The 24,682-nt window shown below is 39.4% G+C and overlaps 1 protein-coding gene across 2 annotated transcripts in view; it reads left to right on the plus strand.

Moving 5' to 3' along the window:
* LAMA3 (laminin subunit alpha 3) overlaps positions 1-24,682 on the plus strand; it is a 124,412-nt gene that overhangs the window by 60,503 nt on the left and 39,227 nt on the right. For both annotated transcript variants that reach the window (XM_052787573.1, XM_052787572.1), the window contains 15 exons: positions 438-598; positions 2,843-2,951; positions 5,205-5,302; positions 7,581-7,746; positions 7,963-8,089; positions 8,173-8,312; positions 8,677-8,792; positions 9,323-9,534; positions 10,359-10,563; positions 13,069-13,213; positions 14,002-14,142; positions 15,541-15,705; positions 18,561-18,662; positions 19,756-19,839; positions 20,799-21,029. In XM_052787573.1, coding sequence (XP_052643533.1) covers positions 438-598; positions 2,843-2,951; positions 5,205-5,302; positions 7,581-7,746; positions 7,963-8,089; positions 8,173-8,312; positions 8,677-8,792; positions 9,323-9,534; positions 10,359-10,563; positions 13,069-13,213; positions 14,002-14,142; positions 15,541-15,705; positions 18,561-18,662; positions 19,756-19,839; positions 20,799-21,029 — 2,202 coding nt within the window. The remainder of the gene's footprint in view (positions 1-437; positions 599-2,842; positions 2,952-5,204; positions 5,303-7,580; positions 7,747-7,962; positions 8,090-8,172; positions 8,313-8,676; positions 8,793-9,322; positions 9,535-10,358; positions 10,564-13,068; positions 13,214-14,001; positions 14,143-15,540; positions 15,706-18,560; positions 18,663-19,755; positions 19,840-20,798; positions 21,030-24,682) is intronic.

Genomic DNA, 24,682 nt, shown 5'->3' on the forward strand with positions numbered 1-24,682 from the left:
CAGCACTGCTGTAGTAGGAATTGTGGTCCTGGAAATATTTTTTTCAGTGGAAAAGTAGACTCCATTTGTATATGTTATTAAAGATAGCTTAGAGATGACAGTGACAATTTTTTAGTATTATTAAAATTTCCTCACTGGTATGTTCTACCAGGAAGAAGAGAGTTAATAATATACTCATTTCTAGGCTTATTTTACAGCCTGCTTAGAACTGTTATAATGGCAGCTGCTTCTTGAACCTGGTTGACTCTTATTAGTGGACAAAGTGATATTTACAGGCATTGCTTCCATTCTGCTGGATGTCTTTTGCTGAGACATTACAGGATTGGCCCTGGACTAATGCTGACCGGTAGGCTCAAAGGGCAGGAAAAGGGAGCTTCCTGCAAGAAAGGGAGTGAAAAATCTAATGGCTTTTTTCTTTTTCAATGATCTTGACCTAGGTCAATTTACAGATGACCATAAATGTTCCTCAAGTTGGTCGCTATGTTCTGGTTTTTGAATATGCCAATGAAGAGGAGCGGTTACACACTGCCGAGGTAATAATACATAGCCCTGGACCTGTCACTGAAGGCAGAGTGAGAATATATAGTTGTAAATACAGGTAAGAATTTCTGAAGTAATCACTACATGATTAAATAAGCATTTGGGATATAATTATACTTTTTATATATTAGAATCCATTTTGCTATGTAGATTGTTTGAATTTCAGCATGATTTAAAAGCAAGTACATGATTCTGTGGGTATTGTACAGATTTTTAATTCTCTCTGTGCAATCAGCTCATTAAATACTGCTACTGCTTCAGTGAACTGTTTTTCTATACAAAGCGTTACTTTTTTTATATACATTCAAAAATCCTTATAAACTATTAATCTCCAAGTCCGGTGGAAGAGCATCACTGTTGGCTGTAGATGCCTGCACTATTTTTATTTAGTTAAAAGCAAGTCCAAGGTCTTTGACTGTAAAAAATGTAGCAGCCAGTTTTACAGAGCATTCCCACTGTTTCCAGTAAGATCTGCTGAAGCAGAAGCATAAAGGTCTCTGAAATTCTGAGTGTAGCCATCCTCTGGCTGTTAGGCTGTAGGCAACGTCTTCAGCTGAATGCTTCTTTATCCTTCTTGACTACTGAGGTAACTGCAGATGTTTCTGCACAAGAGATTTTGTCTGTCCTGAGTGAGATTGTCTGTAACACTTGAGCATATAAGCTTATGACTCAAATAAGGGTTGTGATCCTGCAGATGTTTGTGCCCCTGGCAGAGCCTACCCAGTGCCAGGGGACTGCAGACATGCATCCCTTTTTCCTGTGAGCCAAGAGTTTGGCAGATTGGAGGCTTAGCAATATGCAGGATGAAACTGCCCAGTAAGAAAAATCATTTTCATCAGCATGTTTCTGATACAGAGCAGAGCTGTGTGGAGCAGTGACCTTGTCAGGTTATTGCTGGGGAAAGCTCTTATTTTAGCCTGTTATGTAACACTTTGAGCCCCAAACTACTTGCTATAAATCTTCCATTTTATTGCTTTTTTTTTCCCCAAACACATTTTATGGGCTAATTTTGAACATACTTGTTTGTTCATATGATAGATTAAGAACTTGCTAATGAAAATACAAAGAAAGTCCTTGCTACTTTAATGTAGCAATGCAGTAAATCCCTTTTGCGGCCATTCTGCATGAAGCTAATGGTCAAATTGCAAGTAAGTTGCTGTGTCATCTTTCCTAAGCAGGAAGCTAAAAGTCTCTTCTCTTAAAAAATAAATCAAGAAATTACATAGTGAGGTACACGCAGATAAGAGTAACTTGTAGAATCAGGAAGACATTGTGCCAGGCATTCTTACAGCTCTATGAGCTTGATTATTCCCAATAAAACATTGTAAGAGAATAAAACGCTGCAAGCTTCCAGCGAATCACCAATAAGGGACCTATATTTCTCCGGTCTTAAAAGTCCTTAGCCCTGAGCTGACCTTATTTGTGAGCTGTGCTCTAAACAAGAGTGAAACTTCCACATTCTCCAATTCATAGAGGAGAATAGAGAAGCAATTGTATGGTGATTACAGCTTCTCACCCACAGCATGCTGGCTGGCCTAGCTGAGCAGGAATGCAGAGAAAGAAAAGAAATTAGAGCCTTATATGACTTCTATTTAGCAAAAGGAAACTTTTGTTACTTTTGGCAAGTTGCAGGGGTCATGCTCCCTGAACAAGGCAGAGTTCAAAGGCTTTAGCAAGACTCTTCTTAGTATGTGTTTGTCTTTACCAAAGATGCGCAGCCAATCAACGCTAGTCAGTGAGCAGCAAACCTAAATTTTTTCACTTGTATTGAGGAGTATCTCAGTGTACAGAATAGCTTCCTCAAATCAAGATCTGCCCAGCTGCCATTGTGTGGGTGAGAGCTGCTGATCCACACCATCAACGGCGCGTGGCAGTAGTGGAAAGCAGCAGCTGGTGCGTGCTGGCCCCTCAAGGACTATGGCCCAGGCGCAGAATATTAGTTACATGCCATGTTACACAGCTTGGAAACCTCTGCAGATGGCACGTATGTGTATCTGTCTGTTCACATCCTGCTTAAAGCAGTAGCTCAGATGGAGATCTGAGCTGAGGTCTGGAGGTTTGGGCTCCAGGTAGGTCAGCCCACAAAGGACAAGCGGTGTTTTGTACGTGGTAGGTACATCCTTCGTCTCACTAGTGAGGATACTGCACCTTCACCAGTGGCCAAAGGCAGTTGTTACAATCCAGCAGGACGGCTAGGCACCAGTGGGGAGGCTAGCCAAAAGCTAGGCAGCTGAGCTAGGCAGTAGCCTAAACAACCCAGCAATGCCAGCAGGCTCATTTTTAATCCTGCTTTCTGTCTCAGTTTCCTTTGTCGCAGTGTTGTAGTTGATGATAGGAATCGCATTGCTGTCTATGACCTTCTAGCAGATACAAAGATAGATCTTAAGGCATCATCAAGTAATTTTCTTCTGGTAAGTTTTTGTTTTCTTTTCCCTTTTTTAATACTTGTTCCCTGAGTGGGTAAAGAGAGATACTTTTCTCCCGATGTTCACGTGCTGTATGGTAATGTATGAAATGATGTATATTAGATGCTTGAAGATGTTTTTTTATATATACTCAGAGAATACTGAGGCAAACTTGATCAGTTTCAAAGATAAACAGAAATTCGCCTTTCTTGGCGAGGGTTTTTCCAACTCTCTTGTGCTTTATTTCAGTTCTCATTTCTCTTCTACATGTAAACTTTAAATGAAAAATCTTCTGGTAGCTTTTTTACTTCATCATCATTTTTTTTCCTTATCTTTCACTTTTTAAAATCCTCAAAACCCATGTGGGAGTTTCCTGGGTCTTTTACAAAATTCAGCTAATAAATGCGTTCATTTCAGGTAATAAATGCATTCATTAGTCATGTAACTTTTAAATACTTTGACTAAAAAGCATTTACTGCCCTCTTTTGGCCACACCAGGAATACATTTTTCTGGACACCGAATTTTCTTCTATGCTGTTTCTGTTTTCCATTTTAGAAACACAAGATGAATTACACGGTTGGTTAAAATCTAGAGTTGAAACCCAGCTATAAACATAGAGTAGTTTCGGGGAACTGTTAGAATTAACAACTGATACATGCTTTCTTCATTTCATGAGGCAGTGTTCAGTGTGAACAAATACCATTTAAATTGTCTGTTAGCTCCCTGCAGCAATTGCTGTGCTAACAAGATCCATATCCATAAGACGTTGATATTATTAATCTGTACCTCCACATGTGGAAGTCTCTTGTGCTAAGAATCTCTGTATTTTTATTTCTAAATTCTAGTTTTCATTCTCTGAATAACTTGCTGCAAGATAAATTTCAATATTCTCTTGAGATACAGGAAATATATCCCCGTGTTAAATGTAAAAACTGCACTTAGCAAAAGATTGGAAGAAGGGCGAAAAGAAGAGCTTCTGGTATATGGACACTAATCATGGAGTCAATGGCAGCAGCTTTGGAGTTAAAGAAAGACCCTTGTGTGACCCCGTCATGGAGACCAGAGAGGCAAAGGGGAACCATCCCCAAAGCTGGAGTTCAGAAATCTGGTCTAAATAAAGGGGAAATGGGGTTCTCGAGGTCAGCTTTCAAGAGAGGCTCTTACAACCTGATAGTCTTTATCTCACACTGATGCATACAAGCTGTCTAAACCCAGACCATGTTTCACACTAACTTTTTAGCTGCTCACAAAGTGCAGTTCAAAGCTTCAGAGTCTACCCTTGTTCTGCTGCAATGGGCTGGAGCCCTGTGGGTCATTACATGTAGGGCAGGCACAATGTTTGCTGCCCAGGAAGAGGGACTTCTCTAGCACTCTGCCTTCTAGCTTATAAAGGGTTTCTAGTCCCTGCGCACAACTGCTAAAACACAAGCTGAGCTCCCTTAGGACCTGCTTCTAAACTGAATCACTTTGCACATTAATGAATTCTCCCTATGCAATTTTTATTCATATTAATACATGATGATAGTTATCTTACTGCTTATCAGGCATTTTTATCTCCTTTTCAAGGAGTTCATGCACAAGTTTTGTAAACTGCACTTAGGTATTTTGTAAGTGCAGGTAATATTTTTTTATTAGTGCAAACTATTGTATCTACCCATAAGCTTTCCCTTGTGTTCTTACCACCACGGCTATAGCAGGACTACCACAGCTTCATTTGCTCGTGTCTAGTTTTAGTTAAAAAAGAAAAAATCATATGCAGTTTCATTGGCTTTTAAAATGAGTTCTAAATCTATTGCGAATAATCCTGGTGTCACTGAAACTCACTCCTACAGACTTTGTGCGAGCAACTGTTCATGCTTGCATTTCAGAAGGTCTAGGAATTCCCCTAGGGTCCAAAAGTCTCTAACGCCACAGGTGAGGGCTTTTCCCTCCCACTTCTGCACGCTCCTTGCCTAGCTTCTGACCCCGCGAGCTGGTCTTCTGTCATTCCCATTGCCACACATACACTTATGTTTTAATTTATTTAACATCTGAACAGCCAACGTTCCCCTGAGAAGGACAGAAAAATGCTATTCGGCACTGAGGCATTCAGTTGCAGGCAGGTAAGGAGATCCAAAATCTTGTGGGAAGTCCATGACAGAACATGGCTTTGGGCTTAGGTCTCCCCATGCTAAAATTAGGCTTCATCCTTCCCGTCCTGGCCTGGCCCTGTTATTTACAATATTAATTGTTAATTGTACCTTGTGCTTCTTTTTCAGCACAAGGTTTGTATTATATCGGCTGAAGAATTTTCTCCTGAATATGTGGATCCTAGAGTACAGTGCATAGCTGCTTACAGGAGTACCCGTGATGGAAGGTAACTTGCTTGGTTTTATCCTTCATATTTTCTGAAGAAGACCTTGAAAGGCAGACTAAATGGGATTTTAATTCTTTTGAATGAACCTTTGCTTAGTGACTCACAGGTGATTTGTAGGCCATTTTTGCAAACTAGTATTTGTAAAAAAGCTAGTGTTAATCTAGGCAGTCTTTGTGCAGGATTTTCTTAATACTAGCCTCTTCCTGGCCCATCTGAGCTACTGAGTGCTGATGCATTGGAAAACATGCATCTTTGACATATCATCCGGTATGATAGGTGTCCAAGCTGGAGAAACATTGCTGCTTCAGTGGCCTGAAATGCTTAGCACTCCATCTGGAGTTTCATTCTGAACGTTACTGCTTGAACTGTTCCAAAATGGCTTGAATTTATCATTAGGTAGGGGATGTGACTGCGCTTTCAGGCACAAATCCACCAGCTCAACTTGGCAGCATCAAAATACTCAACGTGTAAACCCCTGCTTCACAAACAAGCCATTCCCTTGTCCATCTCATCATGGGGCCCCTATGGTAGGTGTGCCCTCAGCATTCACCCCGCTCAGCAACGCCAGGTGATCCTTCTCCTCCATTATACTTGTATAGGACCAGTAATTAGAGCGCTTGCTTACAGCTTGGTTGACCCAGGTTGACGGCTCGTCCTGCGAAGATCTGAACCTGAACTTTCACTTCCCAAGTGGTCAGGTTTGGGTTCTGCAGAGCACTTGCTCTGTCCTGTTGAAACTCTTCCCCTCTCCATATGTTTTATTCATTGGGCCATAGAGGAACTATCACTGCAGCTTCCAAATTAGGGAGCCCCACATTTCAGTTCCTGTTGCGCTCCCCAGGATGTCCCTCGTGATGCTACTCCTCAGGCTTGCTTCCTACTGATCTGGCAATGGCAAGGGCCTCAAAGTAAAAGTAAATGTCATTTGCAAGACTTCAGAGGCAGAAAGAGTTGGTGACTAGGTCTAACAGTTTTCCAGACGGTAGCTTCTAATATAATGGTTGAATTGAAATAGAAAGCAGAAAAATCTGGATAGTAAATTGGATAAAAGCATGTGACTGTACTGGGCATCCAAGCATGCATCGCATTGAATCGCAGCTTTAGTTCTCCTGCTCGGAGTGTAACAATTGAGAGCAGCTTTCTAAGACTGAAGGTACTTGTCCTTGGAGCAAAGGTATTTTGCATTGAAAAATTCCCATTTTCATATTTTGCATTGAAAATTCCCATATTCTGAGTAAAATAGGGGAAAGAGGCTGGGAGAAAATCATGGTTTAAAGTAAAGCTAATGTAGAAATTTGTACCTTTTACTTTGGTTTTGTGTTGGTTGTTTTTTTAATCTCTTGTTATGTTTGCATAGTTTACCGTATGTTATTAAGACCATTATCTGGTAGCATTCTTGCTTTCCTGAAAGTGTTTAGTGTTCACCAAGTTGAAAGATGCAGAGTCTTGGCTCAGTTTAACAGTATTATAAATGGATGCTGCATGTGATTTCCCACACAGGCCTGGCAAACACATCTCAATCCTTGCCCTGAAACATACTTGCCATTTCAGTTCTGGGCCTGTCTTGAGCAAAGATTAATCATTGTCTGTTGAGTACTTACAAGAAGTGAACAAAGACTAGCAGGAAACCCCCCAAAACATTTTCTCCTGCAGTCTTGGAAAATACTTCTCTCAGTCAAGTTTTTCAGAATTAAATATACCAAGGAAGAAATAGTTGAACACAGTAGTGCATGAATAAGGATGCTTTCAAGGAGCACTGTTATTTATTTTGGCTCAAATTCTACAAATATTTGAGCGTATACTTAACTTTCTAAGTACTTAAGTAGTCCCATTGACTTCAGTGGGAAAACTTGTATGTTTAAAGGATACACCCATGTAAATATTTGTAGAACAGAGAATTCAATACTAATACAGATTCTGGTGAATGTAACTAACTGGATTAACTAAAATTTATTTAAAATTTTAACACTCTTGATTCCCTTAGGTTTCATCTTCCTTAGCGAACTCTTTCCATTGAAACTGTTCAGGTTATGGAAATTTTGAGTGAATAAAATTAGTTGATGCACATTTTCCCCTTTGTGAGTTAAAACCATACCTCTTGTTTTCATTTACTTTCTGATCATTTACATAGAATCCAAAGAGTAACAGGGGTTACTATTGCATTATTAATTGTAATACAGTATAATATATTGAGTTCTGTGAGTCAACTGCTTTTTCTTTTATGATGCTTAAGAAATTCTCATGGCCCCAAGAGTAATTACTATAATTCTGTCTTTAGTGCAACATGCATTCCCTCAGTGTACAAAACTCCACCAGCAGCTTTGGTACTGGATGCATTCAAGGATGGGAAAATTTCTGAAGTACGGAGAAATATACTCAGTGATCCACTGAGTGCCCCTTTACCTTCTGACTCAGTTAACAGAGTCACCTTGACACCATTACAGGTATCTCATATTTTGAAAACTTTGTTAGATGTGCTTGGCATGCAAACAGATAGGAGCATGCAGTTATAATGCCATATTCTTTGAAGATAGTTAACTTGCCAAGAGATGCTAAGCCCCCTCTCTTTCATTGCAGGTAGGTGGCACAGAGCACAGCTCATAAACGCAAGAATATTTCATGAAACAAATATACTACCAGAGATGTTCTTGTTTCTGCAGAACCAGATTACCTTGCGTGGCAGAGTGCCCCGCTTAGGCAGATATGTATTTGTGGTACATTTTTATCAGCCCGCACACCCGGTGTTCCCCGTGCAAGTGCGTGTGGAGGCAGGACATGTGTGGTCAGGTAAGCATCTGAATTTGATCTAATTTCCTTTCTCAGCATGTTGGCACATAGAGCATTTTTTGGAATTATGTTTTTTCTTCTAGGTTCCTTCAATGCTTCATTCTGCCCTCATACCTCTGGCTGTCGGGATCAGGTGATTGCAGAAAACAGAATTGAGCTTGACATTTCTGAACCCGAGGTCTCTGTTACAGTGATGATACCTGATGGAACAATGCTAGTTCTGGTATGTTTATTACATGAATGTACTTGGAAATGTTACCCTCAGTTTCACCATTCATTTAGAGATAGATGCAAAGATGAAAGCCAAAAAGAAAGAATTTATCCTTTAATGTTGTGTTTCACATTTTTAGGATCTTGGGCGCTGCTTCTGTTTTATTTTAAATTTTTAAGATACTATACACTGCTTATAGCATCAAAACTCTGGGGGGAAGATAAGTATATTTTCCTATTTTCTTTCAGTTAAAATGTTACAGATTTTGAGAAAATCCAGAACGCATAATGAAGCAACATTTAAATATATAAATGCCTTGGCTTGTGTCTTTTGCTTTTCTCTGAAATGTACAATTTAGCTTTCTTGTTGTTTCAAGGAAAATGTCTTAGTTGTTCCAGCAGACACCTACAGTTACAAAATTCTTGACAAAAAGACAGTGGACAAGTCATTTGATTTTATCAGCCAATGTGGACGAAACAGTTTTTATATTGAGTAAGCATCACTTTCTAAAAAACTGAATGTCGACAAGAAGCTGGGAATTAATATTACTTTTACTCTGTATTAAAGACATATGTATAAAGTCCCCATCATTATGCTACATTACAATGCTTTTAATGGCTTATGCTGGCCCATTAAATTTCCGTGAGTCATTTTTCCATGACTTTCTATTGTAAATGAATTGTAAAGGTAGAGCTTTATTGCTCACAATACAAAAGAGGAAAATCTGTGTCATCTTTCTGTCTTTGGTATTTCCATCTTTGGTATTTGGTATTTTGCTTGGCATGTCTGAACTGATATGACTAATATACGCACTTTCTTTGAAAAAAAATCTCTTACCTGCCTGTTCAAAGCCATTCACCACTAATTTAATTAAAGTATATCCTTGCATGTGTACTGATGCCATCCTTATGTCAAAGAACTGTTTGAAAGACGGGACCCTAATTTACTGAACTGCTGCAAAGCACGCTAATACCAATTCCCAAGTGCCAGTACTTACATGATTTATATTTCAATTTAAATAGCCCAGAAGGATCATCAGCCTTCTGTAAGGACTCTGTAAGGTCACTAGTGGCTTTCTACAACAACGGAGCCCTGCCATGTAATTGCCATAGCGCAGGTGCCACAAGCCCTACTTGCAGCCCCCTGGGAGGACAGTGTATTTGCAGACCTAATGTCATCGGTCGTCAGTGCAGCCGATGCCGAAGTGGCTACTATGGATTCCCATTCTGCAAGTGTAAGTACATGCTCCGACTTGTTCAGCACCTGGCCCGACCTTTTATTTAATTCTCTGATTAAATAAACCTACTGCATAGGTGCCGCAGCCTCACTTTTCTTTATAGGGCATGATCCTATGAGAGGCTAGTTGAGCCACCTCAGATTTAGCATAGCATAACTTTCAGTTTAAGGCAGAAGTAACCCCATTCCTTTAAAGCACACATAGTTCACGATGAAGTGTGCCTTTGCATGTGTTGTCTGATCAGGCATATTAGGCTTACAGTTAAACTGGTTAAAATTCATATTGCCACTCTTTCAGTCAAATGGATTTTTCTGTGCTGACTGCTAAATCATTTCCAAGTTATTACTGTTGTATCCCAGTTTACACCTTCAAGATTTTCCATAGATAATCAGAGACATAGCATTCTTAATTCCTCATATTCTGGTGGTGTTCTTAATTACATCAACAGATTTATAGATTATACCAACAGTCCTCAGCTGCCTTCCCAGGTATTATGTTTGATGTTTATAAGTGCCCTTAACACCAAAACTATTTGTCGCTTAATCCTTAGCAGTTTGGGGAAGTGATTAATAATGCCTGTGGTGAAGTTAAGCAACCAATTTGTGGAAAAGAGCCAGGCACTAAAGCTACGCTTTGAAACTACTATTACAGTCACATAGTTGGTTTCCATGACCCTGAGCTTAAAATTAGTGAAAGAGAGAAAAGAATCATGTCCTTTAGACATAAAGGTTGTGCATGTTTGTTTTGTATGCAAGCTCGATAGGAGTTGATCATTGTAAGTTGAGATGTGATTGATTTGTGGAACATTTTCTTCGACCTAGTATGCAACTGTGGGCAGCGTCTTTGTGATGACATGACTGGTAAATGCATTTGCCCTCCACGAACTGTGAAACCAAAATGTGAAGTGTGCCAGAAGCATTACTTCAGCTATCACCCTCTTGCTGGCTGTGAAAGCTGCAACTGTTCAGAAAGAGGAGTCGTTAATGTGGCAAGCCCAGAATGTGAAAAAACCAACGGGCAATGCAAGTAAGTTTGGATTAGGTGCATTATAAACAATGCACAAGTGGTTTGCTTCACCATTCTTTTCAGGTGTTTGGAGGAGATGTGGGAAACTTTGATGATGGTGAATAAGGGTTTAAACAGTGCTTGGCGATAGTGGTGACTCAGCTGTTTCAGGGACACCTGCAGTGTGGAAACTTGGTTTTTGTGCAGGTAGCTAATAGTGGGATTTGAGATTCCTGGACTTGCATTCTGTTTGCCAGTGACATGCCATGTCACTCATGGTAAGTCACCAAATCTCTGTCCAGCTCATATGACTTATACAATGTCAGTTAGTAGCAGACTGCAGGTCAGAGCTCCTGACTTCTGGGCACGTACATCATTTGTAATGGTGTACATTATTTCCCAAATTCTTAAAACTTTGCAGTTGACCTTCCACAGGCTGATGTCTGGATTTAAGTCTAATGATGTTTTTAAGTACTGTAAAGCTTGAATGTTTGCAATGAATTTTGAGAAGCTTTGATGATAGGTGTTGTGTGTATGGAAAATACGGTTCAGTTGGAGCCGTAGGTGATAATTGCCCTTAAAATTATGCCTTCTGCATGACATATGCTTATTTTTCTGTAAGTCAGCATGCTGAGACGAGAATAAATTCTTCAGTTTTCTCTTACTTACATCCTCTAAAATAGGTATAGCATACAGCCACAACCATAGGGAATGATTTTAAATTCAGATGCTGTCATATCAGTATAGTTGAACATTTCTATTATATCCTTGGGGAGATCGAGTCCTTAAATAGCGAGTACAAATACTTGATAGCCAGTAGGTTGTGTAAGGCCAGGATTAATTCAGTTTGATTGGTTTGGCTACTTTAGGGTCCTAACAAAGAGAAATTTGCCCTTCCTGCTCTGCCATTAAGCCTGTAAATATGATAGAGAGCACTAATTTTCAGAGAATGCTCATATTATTTCCTGAATTTAAATTCTTTTCCTAAGTCTTTCCTTTCCATATGAAGTGAATAATTGTCTTATCCCAAGAGCAAAACAGGAGTCTGTTTTCATATTTAGAAGCTGATGTTCAGGGTTAAAGTGTAGCATATTCCGTATCTCCTGATGAACTCTCAATCTGATTAGTCTCTGCTTTCATTTTCCCCATACAATACAAAATAAAATCAAAATAAATACTATGCAAAAATAAAAAGAGCTTAGCACATTTCTACTTGACTAAAATTGACGATAATTTTTGCAGAAATAGTCACATTTTTCCATTTCAGTGAAAAGCTGTATTGCCTGATTATAATGGTGATATTTTTCATGTGCAGCCTAATTGGAAATATCAAAAAAATGACAGCAAAATTTGACATTTAGCAAATACTTTTGGAGTGATTGCTCAAGTATATAGCTCACTACTACATTTTGATTAATACTTTTCCTTCTGTGGATTACATGAGGTTCAAAGTCTCCATCCAGCTCCAGTTATCTGTGCATGGGGTTAATGCATTCAGAGAGACTCTGAGAATCTTGCCCATTGTTTGGTGAATTGAGTAATTGCTTTCATATATTACATGAAGTGCAGTCTACCTTGTCCACTTACTGTAACTGTTTATTTCCACTAAATTCATGGTGTTAATGCACATATGGATTTGGTTCTGAGAGCCAAAGGAGACTCCACCAACTTGCTGAGACTTTTAAAAATTATTCTATTACAACCAAAATGTAGAGATGTGGATGGTGGTGGTGGCAGACATTCTTTATCAATGGATCCTTACTCTTTTGAAACCTGCTTTGGGCAGGTACAGACATTTTACCAGCACAGACAGGAGGAAGAGGGATCATCAGACCTACATTTTCACTAGTTTTATCGGACTGTGCAAGTTTGTTGTAAAGGTAGGATGAAGTAGCTGCTGCCCTGGAAAGATGTTCTCTCTTATCTCAAGCCTTGTTCATAGCCTGGTGTTGGTTTTTGCATCTGCTGTACTTCACCTAAACAAATTCAAGGCATTCAGCCTTCACTATGCACAAAGTGGATTTTATCCTTTGTGAACAGTTGTAAACTAACCCAAGCCTTGTGGCGGATTAAAATCTCCATAATTATTCATATGCCTGGGATTCTCCACCTTTTTGTTAGCAGGTGAGTGCCTTGAGTAATGCCCAGACACATCCTCCAGCTATAAATCTTCTTCCAGCTCTGCTTGCCTGTGTGCAACATCCATGTTTCACACCTTGGTGTATAGAGAGTAGTTCTGCACTGCAAGCACTGAATAGCTGCAGAACTCTAATTCTGTTGTGAGCATTTATCTCCTTCAAAATCAAATCCATTCCTGATCAGTTCTATGACCATTTAGAACATCTCACCATTCAAATCTGAGAACAATACTAACCTGCTGCTGTTTCTCGGTGGAAATCATAAAGTTGTGTCATAGCCATGCAATCACTTCAAAGATCTACCTGCTTTTTGTTTTAATTTTCCCTTCCTCGCTGCATTCCTGCCTCCCCTGTTGACTCCCTCCTCTGTGTTTGTTTGCTGATAAAGATGCAAACCAGGAATAAAAGGACGGCGGTGTGATCAGTGTGCTCCTGGTACTTACGGTTTCCCAAACTGCATGCCGTGTAACTGTAGCAGAGACGGAACAGAACCAGATGTTTGCGATCCCCAGACAGGAATTTGTCTCTGCAAGGTCAGATAAATCAAATTACTTCTGCATTCACAAGCATCGTTTGCACATCAGTGACTATTTTGTATTTAACGGGGTGAATGAAGTGAGTTTATCATTAAGTTTTCAGTAAAAATTAAATGCATCTGTACAAAACCATCACACCTTGCAGTATGTGCACAGATTATCATGGTAGCAGTTAAATGCCATTTTTTAATGAGTTCAATGTTTGTCAGTTGTTCAGGCTGTCTTAGGCTTTGAAGGCTGTTATGGAGCTTCAGAGTAGATGTCCGTGGATTCACTGAAGCAGTCTGTACCCTGCACAGATCTACTTTATGCATCTGCATCTTGGCTTTTGGATGTTAACCAGGTCCCATGCTTTTTTTAGCCATATTATGTCAGTTGACATTTCACCACATCATTATATCCAGGAAATCTTCTTTTGTTCTGATCTGCATAATTAAATGTGATAAATGTGAACTTTCACAAGTGACCTTTTATATTGTAGGTTTCGAAAAGCCAGCAGGAGGGTTTTGGCAAGGAAGTTACCAGCTGTCTCTGACTAATATTTATTACTCAGTGGTTCACTTTATAAACTAGAAAGACAGCTTGTAACTAAGATAGTCTCCAAGAAGTCACTTTTATTTGCATTTGGAATACGTGTATCCAGATAATCACACATTTTCATTCATGTTTCCATACATTTAAGTAAATATTCTTTCAGAAGATTTGTTTTATGTGCAGGAGGTTTTGGGGGCCTCACCGAAACCAAAAGGAAGGCGCTGAGATTTCTTTCAACTATGCCTTAACAGGAGAATGTTGAAGGTGCAGAATGTGATACTTGCCGACCAGGATGCTTTTATCTGGACCCTTCTAATCCCAGGGGATGCACCTCTTGCTTTTGTTTTGGGGCAACCAGCAACTGTCGCAGCACAACTCGTCGCAGAACCAAGGTGTATCCAATAGTTTTTTTCTTTGGTATCGTGAACCTACATTTATTCCATTAAGGAAATGCCAGATTTCTTCCAAAATCGAAAATACATTTTATTAGTTTCTAAGAATGAGAAATATTCTGCAAGCAATAGTGCAGATTTAGTGCAGCCTTGTTAAGATTTAAGTGTAGTCTGAAAGTGCCTTTCAGCAGAAATGGCCCTTTTCACCTGTTTGTTTACAAATCACTAGTTGGACTGAAGTTGAGCTGGCCTTCTATTGCTTTATCTTCAGACACTAGTTCATCATTAAAGTCAATGGTCTCCTTCAAGATGCTTTGATAAGCAGATGTATCATTTTACGTGTCTATATCATAGATGGATTTTGAGACCTAAGAAGTGTGTGACAGATTCTACAGAGATTGTAAAAATTGTCTTTTTTCCGTCCCTGTAAAAAAGACAGGACATCAAGTGTGAGAAAAGGAGAAGATAGATTTCTAGTAGCATAAATGAATGGTAAGATGGCTGAAGATTGAAAAAAAAGCAACTGCCTGAAACAGTGCAAGAGAAAGAAGAGAGAGAAGCAGAGTCCTAGAATGATGGATGAAGAGTTTAGTTTAGTCTTAGACATAGACTAGATGCAATCTGGATTGTGGCACTTCACTGTTTACAAGCAAAGGGTGAAAATCTGGCCTCAGTGAAGTCAGTAGCAAGCTTCCATTTGCTTTAGGAAAATTTCCTCTGGTGATTACTTGTCCTCACCAAAGACTGTTTTTGAAAACATGTCTATCTTTTTGTTTTATTGCTCTGCCCAGCCAAGGGCAACCCACCACAGAACTGTTGTGGTACATATGCATTATGCTTTCTTTCCCCCAGCATAATGATAAATAACAGGATGTATGGTCTTTCATGAAACAACAGCCATGAACATAAAATGTGCATTAAAGAGCCAGAATATTAGGCTACATTGCCTGCCTCTCCAAAATATCTTGCCATGCCCCCTCCCTCCCAGTTAACCTATCACAACAGGTCCGTACTCTTTATTTTACATTAGTGTCCTTGGTTTGGTTTTGGAACAGACTTAAAAAAGCACCTCCAAACTATATCCTTGGGTTTGTGTAGACAATTCCTAGTCAACTCCAGAAGAGTTATGTCTTCATCTGATTGAAGATAGAATTCAGGTCGCAGGTGATAAACCAAATGCCCACATCCCAAGTAGCTTTGGCACATCTGTCCCACTTATGCTCTCTTTTGAGGTCCTTGCAACATCCATTGCGCAAAGACTTTAGGGTGGCTCTGAAGGGGTTGAATTTTATGCTAAGGGAATTACAGAGGGTAAACAATTTCTCCTCGTTACTTGGTGCTGGTAAAGTTTAATAAAGGATGAGACAAGCTTTTGTTTCCTTTATGTATTTTCATTAGTTTGTGGACATGAGGAACTGGCGCTTGGAGGCAGTGGATGAATATATTGACATTCCAGTCACTTTCAATCCAGTCAGTAATAGTGTAGTGGCTGATGTTCAAGAATTGCCTGCTTCAGTGCACAGTCTGTACTGGAAAGCACCACCGTCTTACCTGGGAGAGAAGGTAAATGACACCTAACAACTCATCTGTTTTAATAACGTATTCATTTTTTTGCCAGCATTGTTGATAAAGAGTCTCACTGTTTTTCTTAGATATCTTTCTCTTTCTTTCCTCACGAGATTCTTATCTCTCTTACCTGTCATGCCAGGAATCACAACATTTTACTTCTGAGTACGGTGTTAAAATTATAACCAATAACACAGAATTAATCATCTTGGTGCCAGGGAGGTCTTTATGTGAACAGCATGGTCAGGAGTTATGGTTCAGGGAGCTTTTCTGAAAAGCTGCTTTTCTGAAACCCAGAACATGTAGAGCTTGCCAATGTGCCCGAGTATCCTTTAGACTCCCTAGAGTATCTCCTGGGCAGATTTCCAAAAGAATAAAAGGTGATTACGTGCTCAGTGGCACGCAAAAACCCCAACCTTTTGCTTTCGATACATTGCTTGGGAAGAGCAACGCCTGGTTTTCTAACCTTTGTGTTCTTTGAACTGTTTGCTGCTCTTTCTGCTCATGCATGGGAGTAGTCTTTTGCTGACGGTTAATACCTATCAGCATTTCAGCCTGGGGATCACACTGACGAGGGGGACTTTGCTAGCGGTGACTTGCAGGTCCAGAGCCCCAGGTTCTCCTTGTTTGGAACTCTGACAGTGTCAATAGTTGCTAGCCACCTGTAGGACATACAGGCTTTTCAGATGCAATCCTACTGTCACACAAGTGAAAACTAGTGGGATAGACACCACAGCGTTAAAGATGGTACAATTTTTGAAGTTCCTCTTAGCCCTCATTTTAAAGATTAGAGCAGTGTTTTTCAACCTGCTCTCCTATGCTCAGAGGTACGTATCTTTCAGTTGACCAACACATTTATTTAGGGTGTTTTTTCTTGATGTTATAGACGTTCTCGTTTCAATGTCTACAAATTGTTTTCAAAGAAACTTCACATTAAAGCATACATTATCTACTACAGTGTTAAACCAAGAGGACTTTTGTTGTTCCCATAACAAAATATAAAGCAGGCAATAACCCTTTTTAAACACAGCTATTAAGAACAGTGCTATGAGTTTTATGTTGCATGTTACAGTATCTAAGCAGGCATGCCATGACTTGCTTTTATTTACATGGACAACACTGTAAATAAAATAGTTCTATTTTTGGACCTGCTTTTGCTGTACACTGTGTATATTTTAGCACAGGCAATACTGCAGTAGTGAACACCCCCCCCCCCCCAATACTATCTTGCTGCTAGTTTTACAAGCTCATAAATTTACCAGTTATTCACGTAACTGTATTTTGAAAGTATCAGGTTTTAATCTACTTCCAGTGATACCACCTCTTTTGGAAAATGTGGACAAGATCACTCCAGGCATTTTTCAGTATGATGAGGGTATAAATACTGTTTTCCATTATCTTAAACTTTTTAACTAGTTCCACTGGAACATTAATATTTAGCAGAGTATATTTTCATTCCTCTCTCTATCTTTTGTTTACAAAGTTAAACGGGAATCAAATGTAAAATCTATAGCAGCGCAGAAACTAACATTGAGAAATTCAGATCACATTGTCCCCATTTTCTCCTCTTTTGTATTTTAACATTCTATTTAATAGACCACTCTTAATGTTAGAAAATAAATACTGTACATATAGAATACAGAAGGTAGTTTATAACACCAATATTTTCCCATATATTTGAAAAAAAATTATTTACACAGGGCTGTTTTGATTGTGTTGGCAAAATATAGCCAATGTTCCAAACGATGCTTTTTAAAATGCAGTTGGCTAAAGATAACAGCATTAATTACGGCCCTGTGATCAAAGTAACAAATTAAGTACTGAGATGTCTGCTTTTTGTTTGTAATTCATCAAGGTATATGGAAAGGGGTAGATTGAAGGCTGGTGCTTACCTGCAGAACACCAAAACCTGACAAAGCAGTTCTTCCCATGTCAAAACCAAGCATAAGCTATAAAGGCAAACAGCAAGGGGTGCAAACCAAAATAGTCTATCTGTGGCAAAACACCCGATTTCCCCTAGTACCCACAAAACTTCCTTGTAGGCTCTTCTTCGAACAAAAACTGTCTAGGCTGCACCTGGAGCTTCCTTTCCTCTCAATTTGTTTTGAACTGAGTCACTCATACACAACTCAGGGAAGCTGTTTGTCAGATGATTCAAACATACTGGCCTAAGTCTTTGTTCTGGACAGCAGCGTATGTGATTTGTTGGGTCTGAGGCTGCCTGTAGTCACCTGTAGTTGAGCCAAGTGTGGTTGCAGCTCAACCTACAGCAACGGTCTGTTTACAACAGAGCTGATATCAGCTGATATCAGTAGAAGTCCTGTCCTCCCAAAGGTGGGGCAAAGATTTCCTGATAAGATTCGTGTTTGTAGTAAGTTTAGAAAATACTGGCCTATGAAAGCCACCTTTAAACGTGCTTAGTCTGACTTTTCCTTTTTATCCATGGCTGTTCATGGGGTTCATTACCAGTGTCATTGTCAGTCTGACGCCTGCTCTTGATGAGCCAAATCTGTTCTGTAGAGTCTGGGGAAGAACAAAGTTTATGTGAATATGTATTTTTTCCATGACACAGATGCTGTGATCCCAGGTATGAAAAAAAAACCCAAAACCTGATGCAGGTACACAGAGAACAGTAATGGGTACTGCTCAAAAAGTGATGTCAGATACACAAAGTAAACAAAATAAAAAGTAATTTCTTCCATGCAACACATATTTTCATATTTGGTCTAATGAACAAAGAGTAAATATACTATTTACAGTGCTGGGAGATAGGGTAAACTTGAATACAAAGTTATATTAATATCAAGCAATGGTGCAGTAAAGTATCTCTGGTCTTGTGCATTTTATTATAGCTTTCTTCATATGGTGGCTTCCTTAGTTACCAAGTGAAATCTTTTGGCTTACCTAGTGAGGGCATGGTTCTTCTGGATAAGAGACCTGATATACAACTAACAGTAAGTTTTGAAATATCATTTTTTTCTTTCAAGCAATAACAAAACCATGATTATTTTCTGTTACCTGACAACAATGGCAAATTTTGTTCCTATAGTGTGCTTAACTTTTACAGCAACTTGCTGCATTTCTATGAAAGTGATTTTACTGCATTTTGCTCAAAGCCATCAACACAGCTATCTCTGTTGCCAAAGTAACATATTATTAAGCATAACTGACTTGAGAGCAAATAAAAAGATAAAACAGAATTTTCTCTGTAAAATACACCTGTGGAAAAAAAATTAATTAGTGCCTTGTACACTTGTCAACAAATATGGCCTTGACTCTGCAAAATATGTCCTGTATTCATTGTGTAATTTATCTCATTTTCTGTGAGAATTTTCTTCAGCATACAATTAAGCATAATTATAAGGCTTCAAGGGACTGGAGTAAAAATTCATTTTAGGTTAACAGTTTTTTAATTTAACCACTTTGGGGCCAAAATTTGAATCTTTTACAGTTTGTTGAAACTCCCAAGAGGGTGGTCTTGTTTCTGCAGACCATCAGAAATATTAATTCAGTATTATAGGATTCTCGTTGGGAAATATGCCTCATGAAGTGCTACAGTAGTATCCAAAGTTGTTTGTGCGCCAGGATGTCAGGTCAAAGAGTGTTCCTCAGTTCAGTATTAGTCTTATTCCCCTTCTCATGCCAGCCACAAATTTCCAAGGCAAGCTCTAATGATGATATCGGGAGGCAGTGCCTTTTCTAACATGAAGGTGGGGCAGCAAAGAAGAGTGTTTGAAAATGCAAAAACGTTTTTACTCAAAAGTAATAACTAGTTCCTGTGAAAACTGGTCAGCATTAATTTAATTCTCTTGGTGGTTTATTTGAAAGCAAGGTTGTTAATAGGCAAAAGCAGTGAAAACCCTGCTGACGCTAGAGCACAGTGCTTGCTATACCACTTTGCTGACAAAACAACATACGGTTTTCCTAGTATTACTTAGTTTTTATCCCCCAAAGAACAGAATTAATGTGCTTCAAATTTTATTGCATCTGAACGCTTTACCATAAAAAGTAGTGAAATGGCAATGTTATATCCTCATTCTCACATAGGGCCAGCAAATGGAAGTTGTTTATATGGATCCCAACAACCCACTGCCAGACCGTCAATATTATGGCCGTGTACAGCTAGTTGAGGTAAGAAATGAAAATGGAGTGGTCTTCCCTTTTCTTCCCAGTGGTACGTAAAAATATGCAGGTAGTATGTGCAGAAATGCCAAATACTTGATAATGTTAATAAATATAAACTTAAATACTGTAGACCTTTAAATATAAACATTTTTTTCTCTCTTTACCGCCACACTGAACCTAGGTTCAGGTTCATGGCACCTAATTTTAGCACCCTTAAGTTAGGCATCTTGTCCAATCTAGCCCTTAGCACTCCCTCTGGGGCCAGTGGAGTAATACTGAACCAGTCATCAATGGAAGATGATTCATCACAGCCCCAGACTGTACTTAATAGGGATGGAATGAACTGTTATCTGTTTTCCTTGGTGTCTAGGTACCTAGTTTAGAACGGGTGTCCAACGTTTAGGCAGGTGAAGTTAGCAGGTATTATTCCTACCTTAAATCTGTGCTCAGAAGGTCAAACTGGGTTATTTGCATCTCATGTATAGGCAACAAAGATAATGTTTCTTCATGCCAGATTCCATTTTCAGTAATGCTGTGTCTATTAGTAGCAAGAAAGCACGTGAAGGCAGCCCTTCAAAGATTAGATTTGTAGGACTTTGCTTACTCTTAAAAATAAAAGCATTTTCCCCCACCCTTTTATGGTTCGGTGGGTGATCCCTCAAAGAAATTTGGATGACTGAAGAAGAACCTGTATGCTTCTTCACTTTTTGATACCTCAAAGCCATATGTACCTTGCAAAGTACAGGGTACATCCCTTTTTGTGCTCATTATTCCTTTTCCCACCTATCCTCTGTCTACATTCATTATATTTATTTTCCAGACCTCTATTTCACCCCACATCAATTGGCACTATAGAGGTCTGTTCCATGGGGTTTTTCTCCCTTTTTCTGTCATCCTGTCTTCTTTGCAGATACTCTTTTTAAGAAGCCACTGGGCTGTGCTCATTTTGTACCCTTAATGTGCAGGGAAACTTCAGGCATGCCAGCAGCAATAACCTTGTATCCAGAGAAGAACTGATGATAATCCTGTCTAGACTAGATGGCTTATACATCAGAGGCCTTTACTTCACGGAGACTCAGCGATTAACCCTTGGTGAGGTTGGGCTGGAAGAAGCCACCAGCGCAGGAAGCGGCAGCATTGCATACAGTGTAGAGACATGCTCCTGCCCTCCGGAGTACGCTGGTGACTCATGTCAGGTAGGAAGCGTTTGCCTCCATGCTGTACCATTATGTTCTGTCTTGCCTACAGCTATACGTACTGGTTTAGTTAGAGGAACAGGCTAGTTATTAAAGTAATTAAACGTGCTTCTTGTAAGCGTGTGCACTTTCAATGGCTCAAATACTTTCACTGTCTAAGAAGCACTGTAGGGTTATTCAACTTGTGATTGCTTTTGTGGAGCTGTGAACATCATTTTACATGTGTAAGGCACTATAATGAGGGATTCTTCTGTGATGCCCTATGAGAGGCTGAATAATCTTGGTCAATACTTACTTTAATGGAGGGAAGGTCAGAATTGACTTGATCAAAGTCTGTGAGACCCTACACAATGGAGAAGATTCCTGGTGTTCCTTATTTTAGCAGGATCCAAGGGAATTAACCTGAACCTAGATAATTCTGGATACTTTCCTGGTTTTATAGGAAAATGTTTGAAAGCTGAAATTAACATATTTGCAAAAATATTTGGAGATATTTTTATGAAAGATAATGTAAACATTGCAAAGTAATACTGTTACCTGAAGAATGGTGAAATCCTAGCCGCAGTTGTATATCCTGTTTCTGATGCTGTTCCTGTAGCTGCAGTTCTTTTGGTTGTCACTTTGCTTAGCTTAGAGCTTGACTGTTCCCATGTGTAATCACCCAAGGCAGTAGAATGAAGTACTGGAGAGATAAGCAGTGTACAGAGTGCACAAAATATGAGGAATTTTCTCTCAGAAAATAATTGAGGGTTACTATAAAGCAGCAATTGCTGTACTAACCTTGCAAATGTTTCTGAAATGAGAATGTAAGAACAATATCTAGACTGGAGCAGCTGCAGAGAGACTGAACAAAACATTTATGGCTGGCTTATGTCTCGTGTGCGTCCACTGCTTAGGGCAGCTGTTCATCATCTCTCGAATACCATTTTGGAAATACTTCTAGAAACTTATTTTTCCACACATTTGATGTTCTGGGCCACACACAAATTGATGAGCACTGACTGAAATTCTTACTGCCATCCCATTGCTTACTGCCTTGATAAACTAAGCTGCTGTGGTTTTTTATATAACCTACTGGAAATACATAGCCAAAGGAAGCGATCAAGAAACTCACCTGGGTAGTTCGTAAGCCCTGTATGTTTATGCAGCATTACTCAGGCAGTGATTTACTGCTCTAATCACCTAGTTCTGTCTGGCTGCCTTAGTTGGGGAGGAGGTGATGCCTGCCACACCCTGACTTAGGTATATATTGAGCTACAGGAACTGTGGGGTTACTTGTTAACCTCAGGAACAGTAATGTGTGCTGTACAACTTGACTCATGTATAAAGTTTAAAGGTGGGGCCCATCACGGCACAGAGACTCATTAATCTGAGTCAGAAGCTGGAGAACAAGGGAGCATATAAGAGAACGGGTGAGCACCGAAAGGATAGCAGCCTATGTTCACAGTGGAGCTAAAGTAAAATGATGGCCCAAGCGCAGAGGCCGAGGAATGTAGGATGGCTGGTTGTCACGTTAGTAGCCCTGGGGCATTGTTTAGCACAAGATATGCAACAGAGGCTATCTTATCCTCACCTTCAGGAGGGGAGTCAGCAGCAACAAGTTCAAAGGCATTTTTACCTGAGACAGGTAATTTGTTCATTTTCCCTTCCTCGCTTGCTTTGTTCTTTCTCTTTGTTTTCAAATGAACTAATTTGATAACAACTTATACATTACCTAATATATAAGTAATAAGGCTAATCTTCTTATATCTCAAAGTACTTTGCTAACAAAAGCATGTGCGAGAAGTTGCTTTTAAATTGTAGTTTACTTGAAAACAGTCAGCCTGAACTCCTAAGCACTTGAAAGTGCGTAGAGCTTTATCTTCGTGTGGAATCAATTTCTCAGTATCATGAATGCTGCTTTGAAAAAAAAGTGCCCACGTACTCCAAATGTGTTGTTTTAAAGACAGCATAAATAGAAAAACAAAAAGCTGCATAGATTTTTTCCAGCTGCTTTTGGATGTTTTTTTAAAATGAGTAATTCATATTGCTCTCCAAAAAGCACCTTTCAGTAAATAAAATTTATATGCATTAGAGCCTATATTTTACTTAGTCATGCTGTTTAATGTATTTCAGGCCCTGGTTTCTTCAGAAGCTGTGTATATTGGTTCCCTGTTGTTCAGGGAACATACTCACCCTTTTAAAAATGTATCTGAAAAATTTCAAGTGCCTATTCTAAATTCAGTTCTTGCTCACACTGAAGTCAGTATTAAAACCTGTTGATGATATTAGTATTCTGCATACTTTTTTTTTTTTTTTTTTTATCCCACATGTAAAGAAGGCAAAGGTGCCACTAGCGACTGTTGTTTAAAAAGCAGTAACTCAATACTCCTTTTGGGATCTGCTTTGGGAAAGGTGAATTTTTTTTTTTTCTGGTAGTTACATGGTTGATAAATTCACTGGTTAATCCTGCCCTGCATAAATACTTATACCTCAAACCACTGGAACATGATTTGAGACACCATCCCACAAACCCTTTGCTCTTCAGATTAGTCCCATCAGTCTTGGTGGTGCAATTGCTATGAGAAAAGATTTATGGCTTTCAAGTTCAACTATCACTTGTTTTCTGAATGTTGCTGGGGCCAGCCCCTAACCGTGAGGTAGAGGTGAGGTGTAGGTACAGTGCAGAAGTATGTTGCTGGAGGCAGGAACCTGGGAGGTGTTGGCTTCGTGGGGAGCACAGCTTTCTCCCTGGTTCCGTACAGCCTCTGATCTTCCTTGCACCACACCAAGCTTAGTTACTAGGGGAAAGGAGCTAGGGAATAGAAGGGATAGACTTATGTCCAGTCATTTTTGGTGTGGTTGGTGTGCCAGGAGGATGCTGAGCAGTGAAGGTGGGCATGAATTTTTTAATTATCTGTGTACGGGAAGGCTCCATGCCCAGGAGGAATTCCTTGTACTTTCCCTACCCTTGTGCTTTCCCTGCCCATGCCAAGCAAGAACCTGGTTCTAACTTACTAGTTACGACCTTCCTGATGTAGGCTAACTAACTCCATGTCTCTTGCTTCATTCATAATGTTCCTCTGGTTCAGCTCCCTATTTAAACTCAACTTTGATCTGACAGTCTGTGCTCCTGCTCCTGTGCCCTCAATAGCTGAACATTCTTCTCATGTTTCCTGGGCTTCTGGGGCAAGCCTGTACTTAGAAATTTGGCCGCTGTGTGTTTTGTTATATCACCTAGCTCTGTCTAAGCATGGCTTTGTATAGCTCTAGATAGACTTATTGTGGAAGTCATGATGAATTAATGTAAAAGATATCTCATTAGAAGTATTTCCAAGGAATACACCATAGTTAAATTAGTATCAAGATTTCACATAACCACTAGCTAATATGTGAAATTTCTGTATGTTCTTCTATGAGAACACTGTAGTGTGAATCTGTATTCAAATCTTTTTCTGTGGTTTAAAAGTCATATTCTACACCTTTGTACATAGCCACGGGAAACGTGTTTTGTTCAGAGGTTAGAGTCAAAATGATGGAATCCCCACTACCACAAAATGTAGAGCACTTGTTCAGATGAAACTTCTTCAGCTCCATTCATTGCTATTCACTGTGTTAAAGTACTTGTAATTTAAACAACAATATGGGCTTAGAAGAGCTTGCAACAAAATGTA

The sequence above is a fragment of the Harpia harpyja genome, chromosome 5 (genome assembly GCF_026419915.1).
Source record: "Harpia harpyja isolate bHarHar1 chromosome 5, bHarHar1 primary haplotype, whole genome shotgun sequence".
NCBI classification, from domain to species: domain Eukaryota; kingdom Metazoa; phylum Chordata; class Aves; order Accipitriformes; family Accipitridae; genus Harpia; species Harpia harpyja.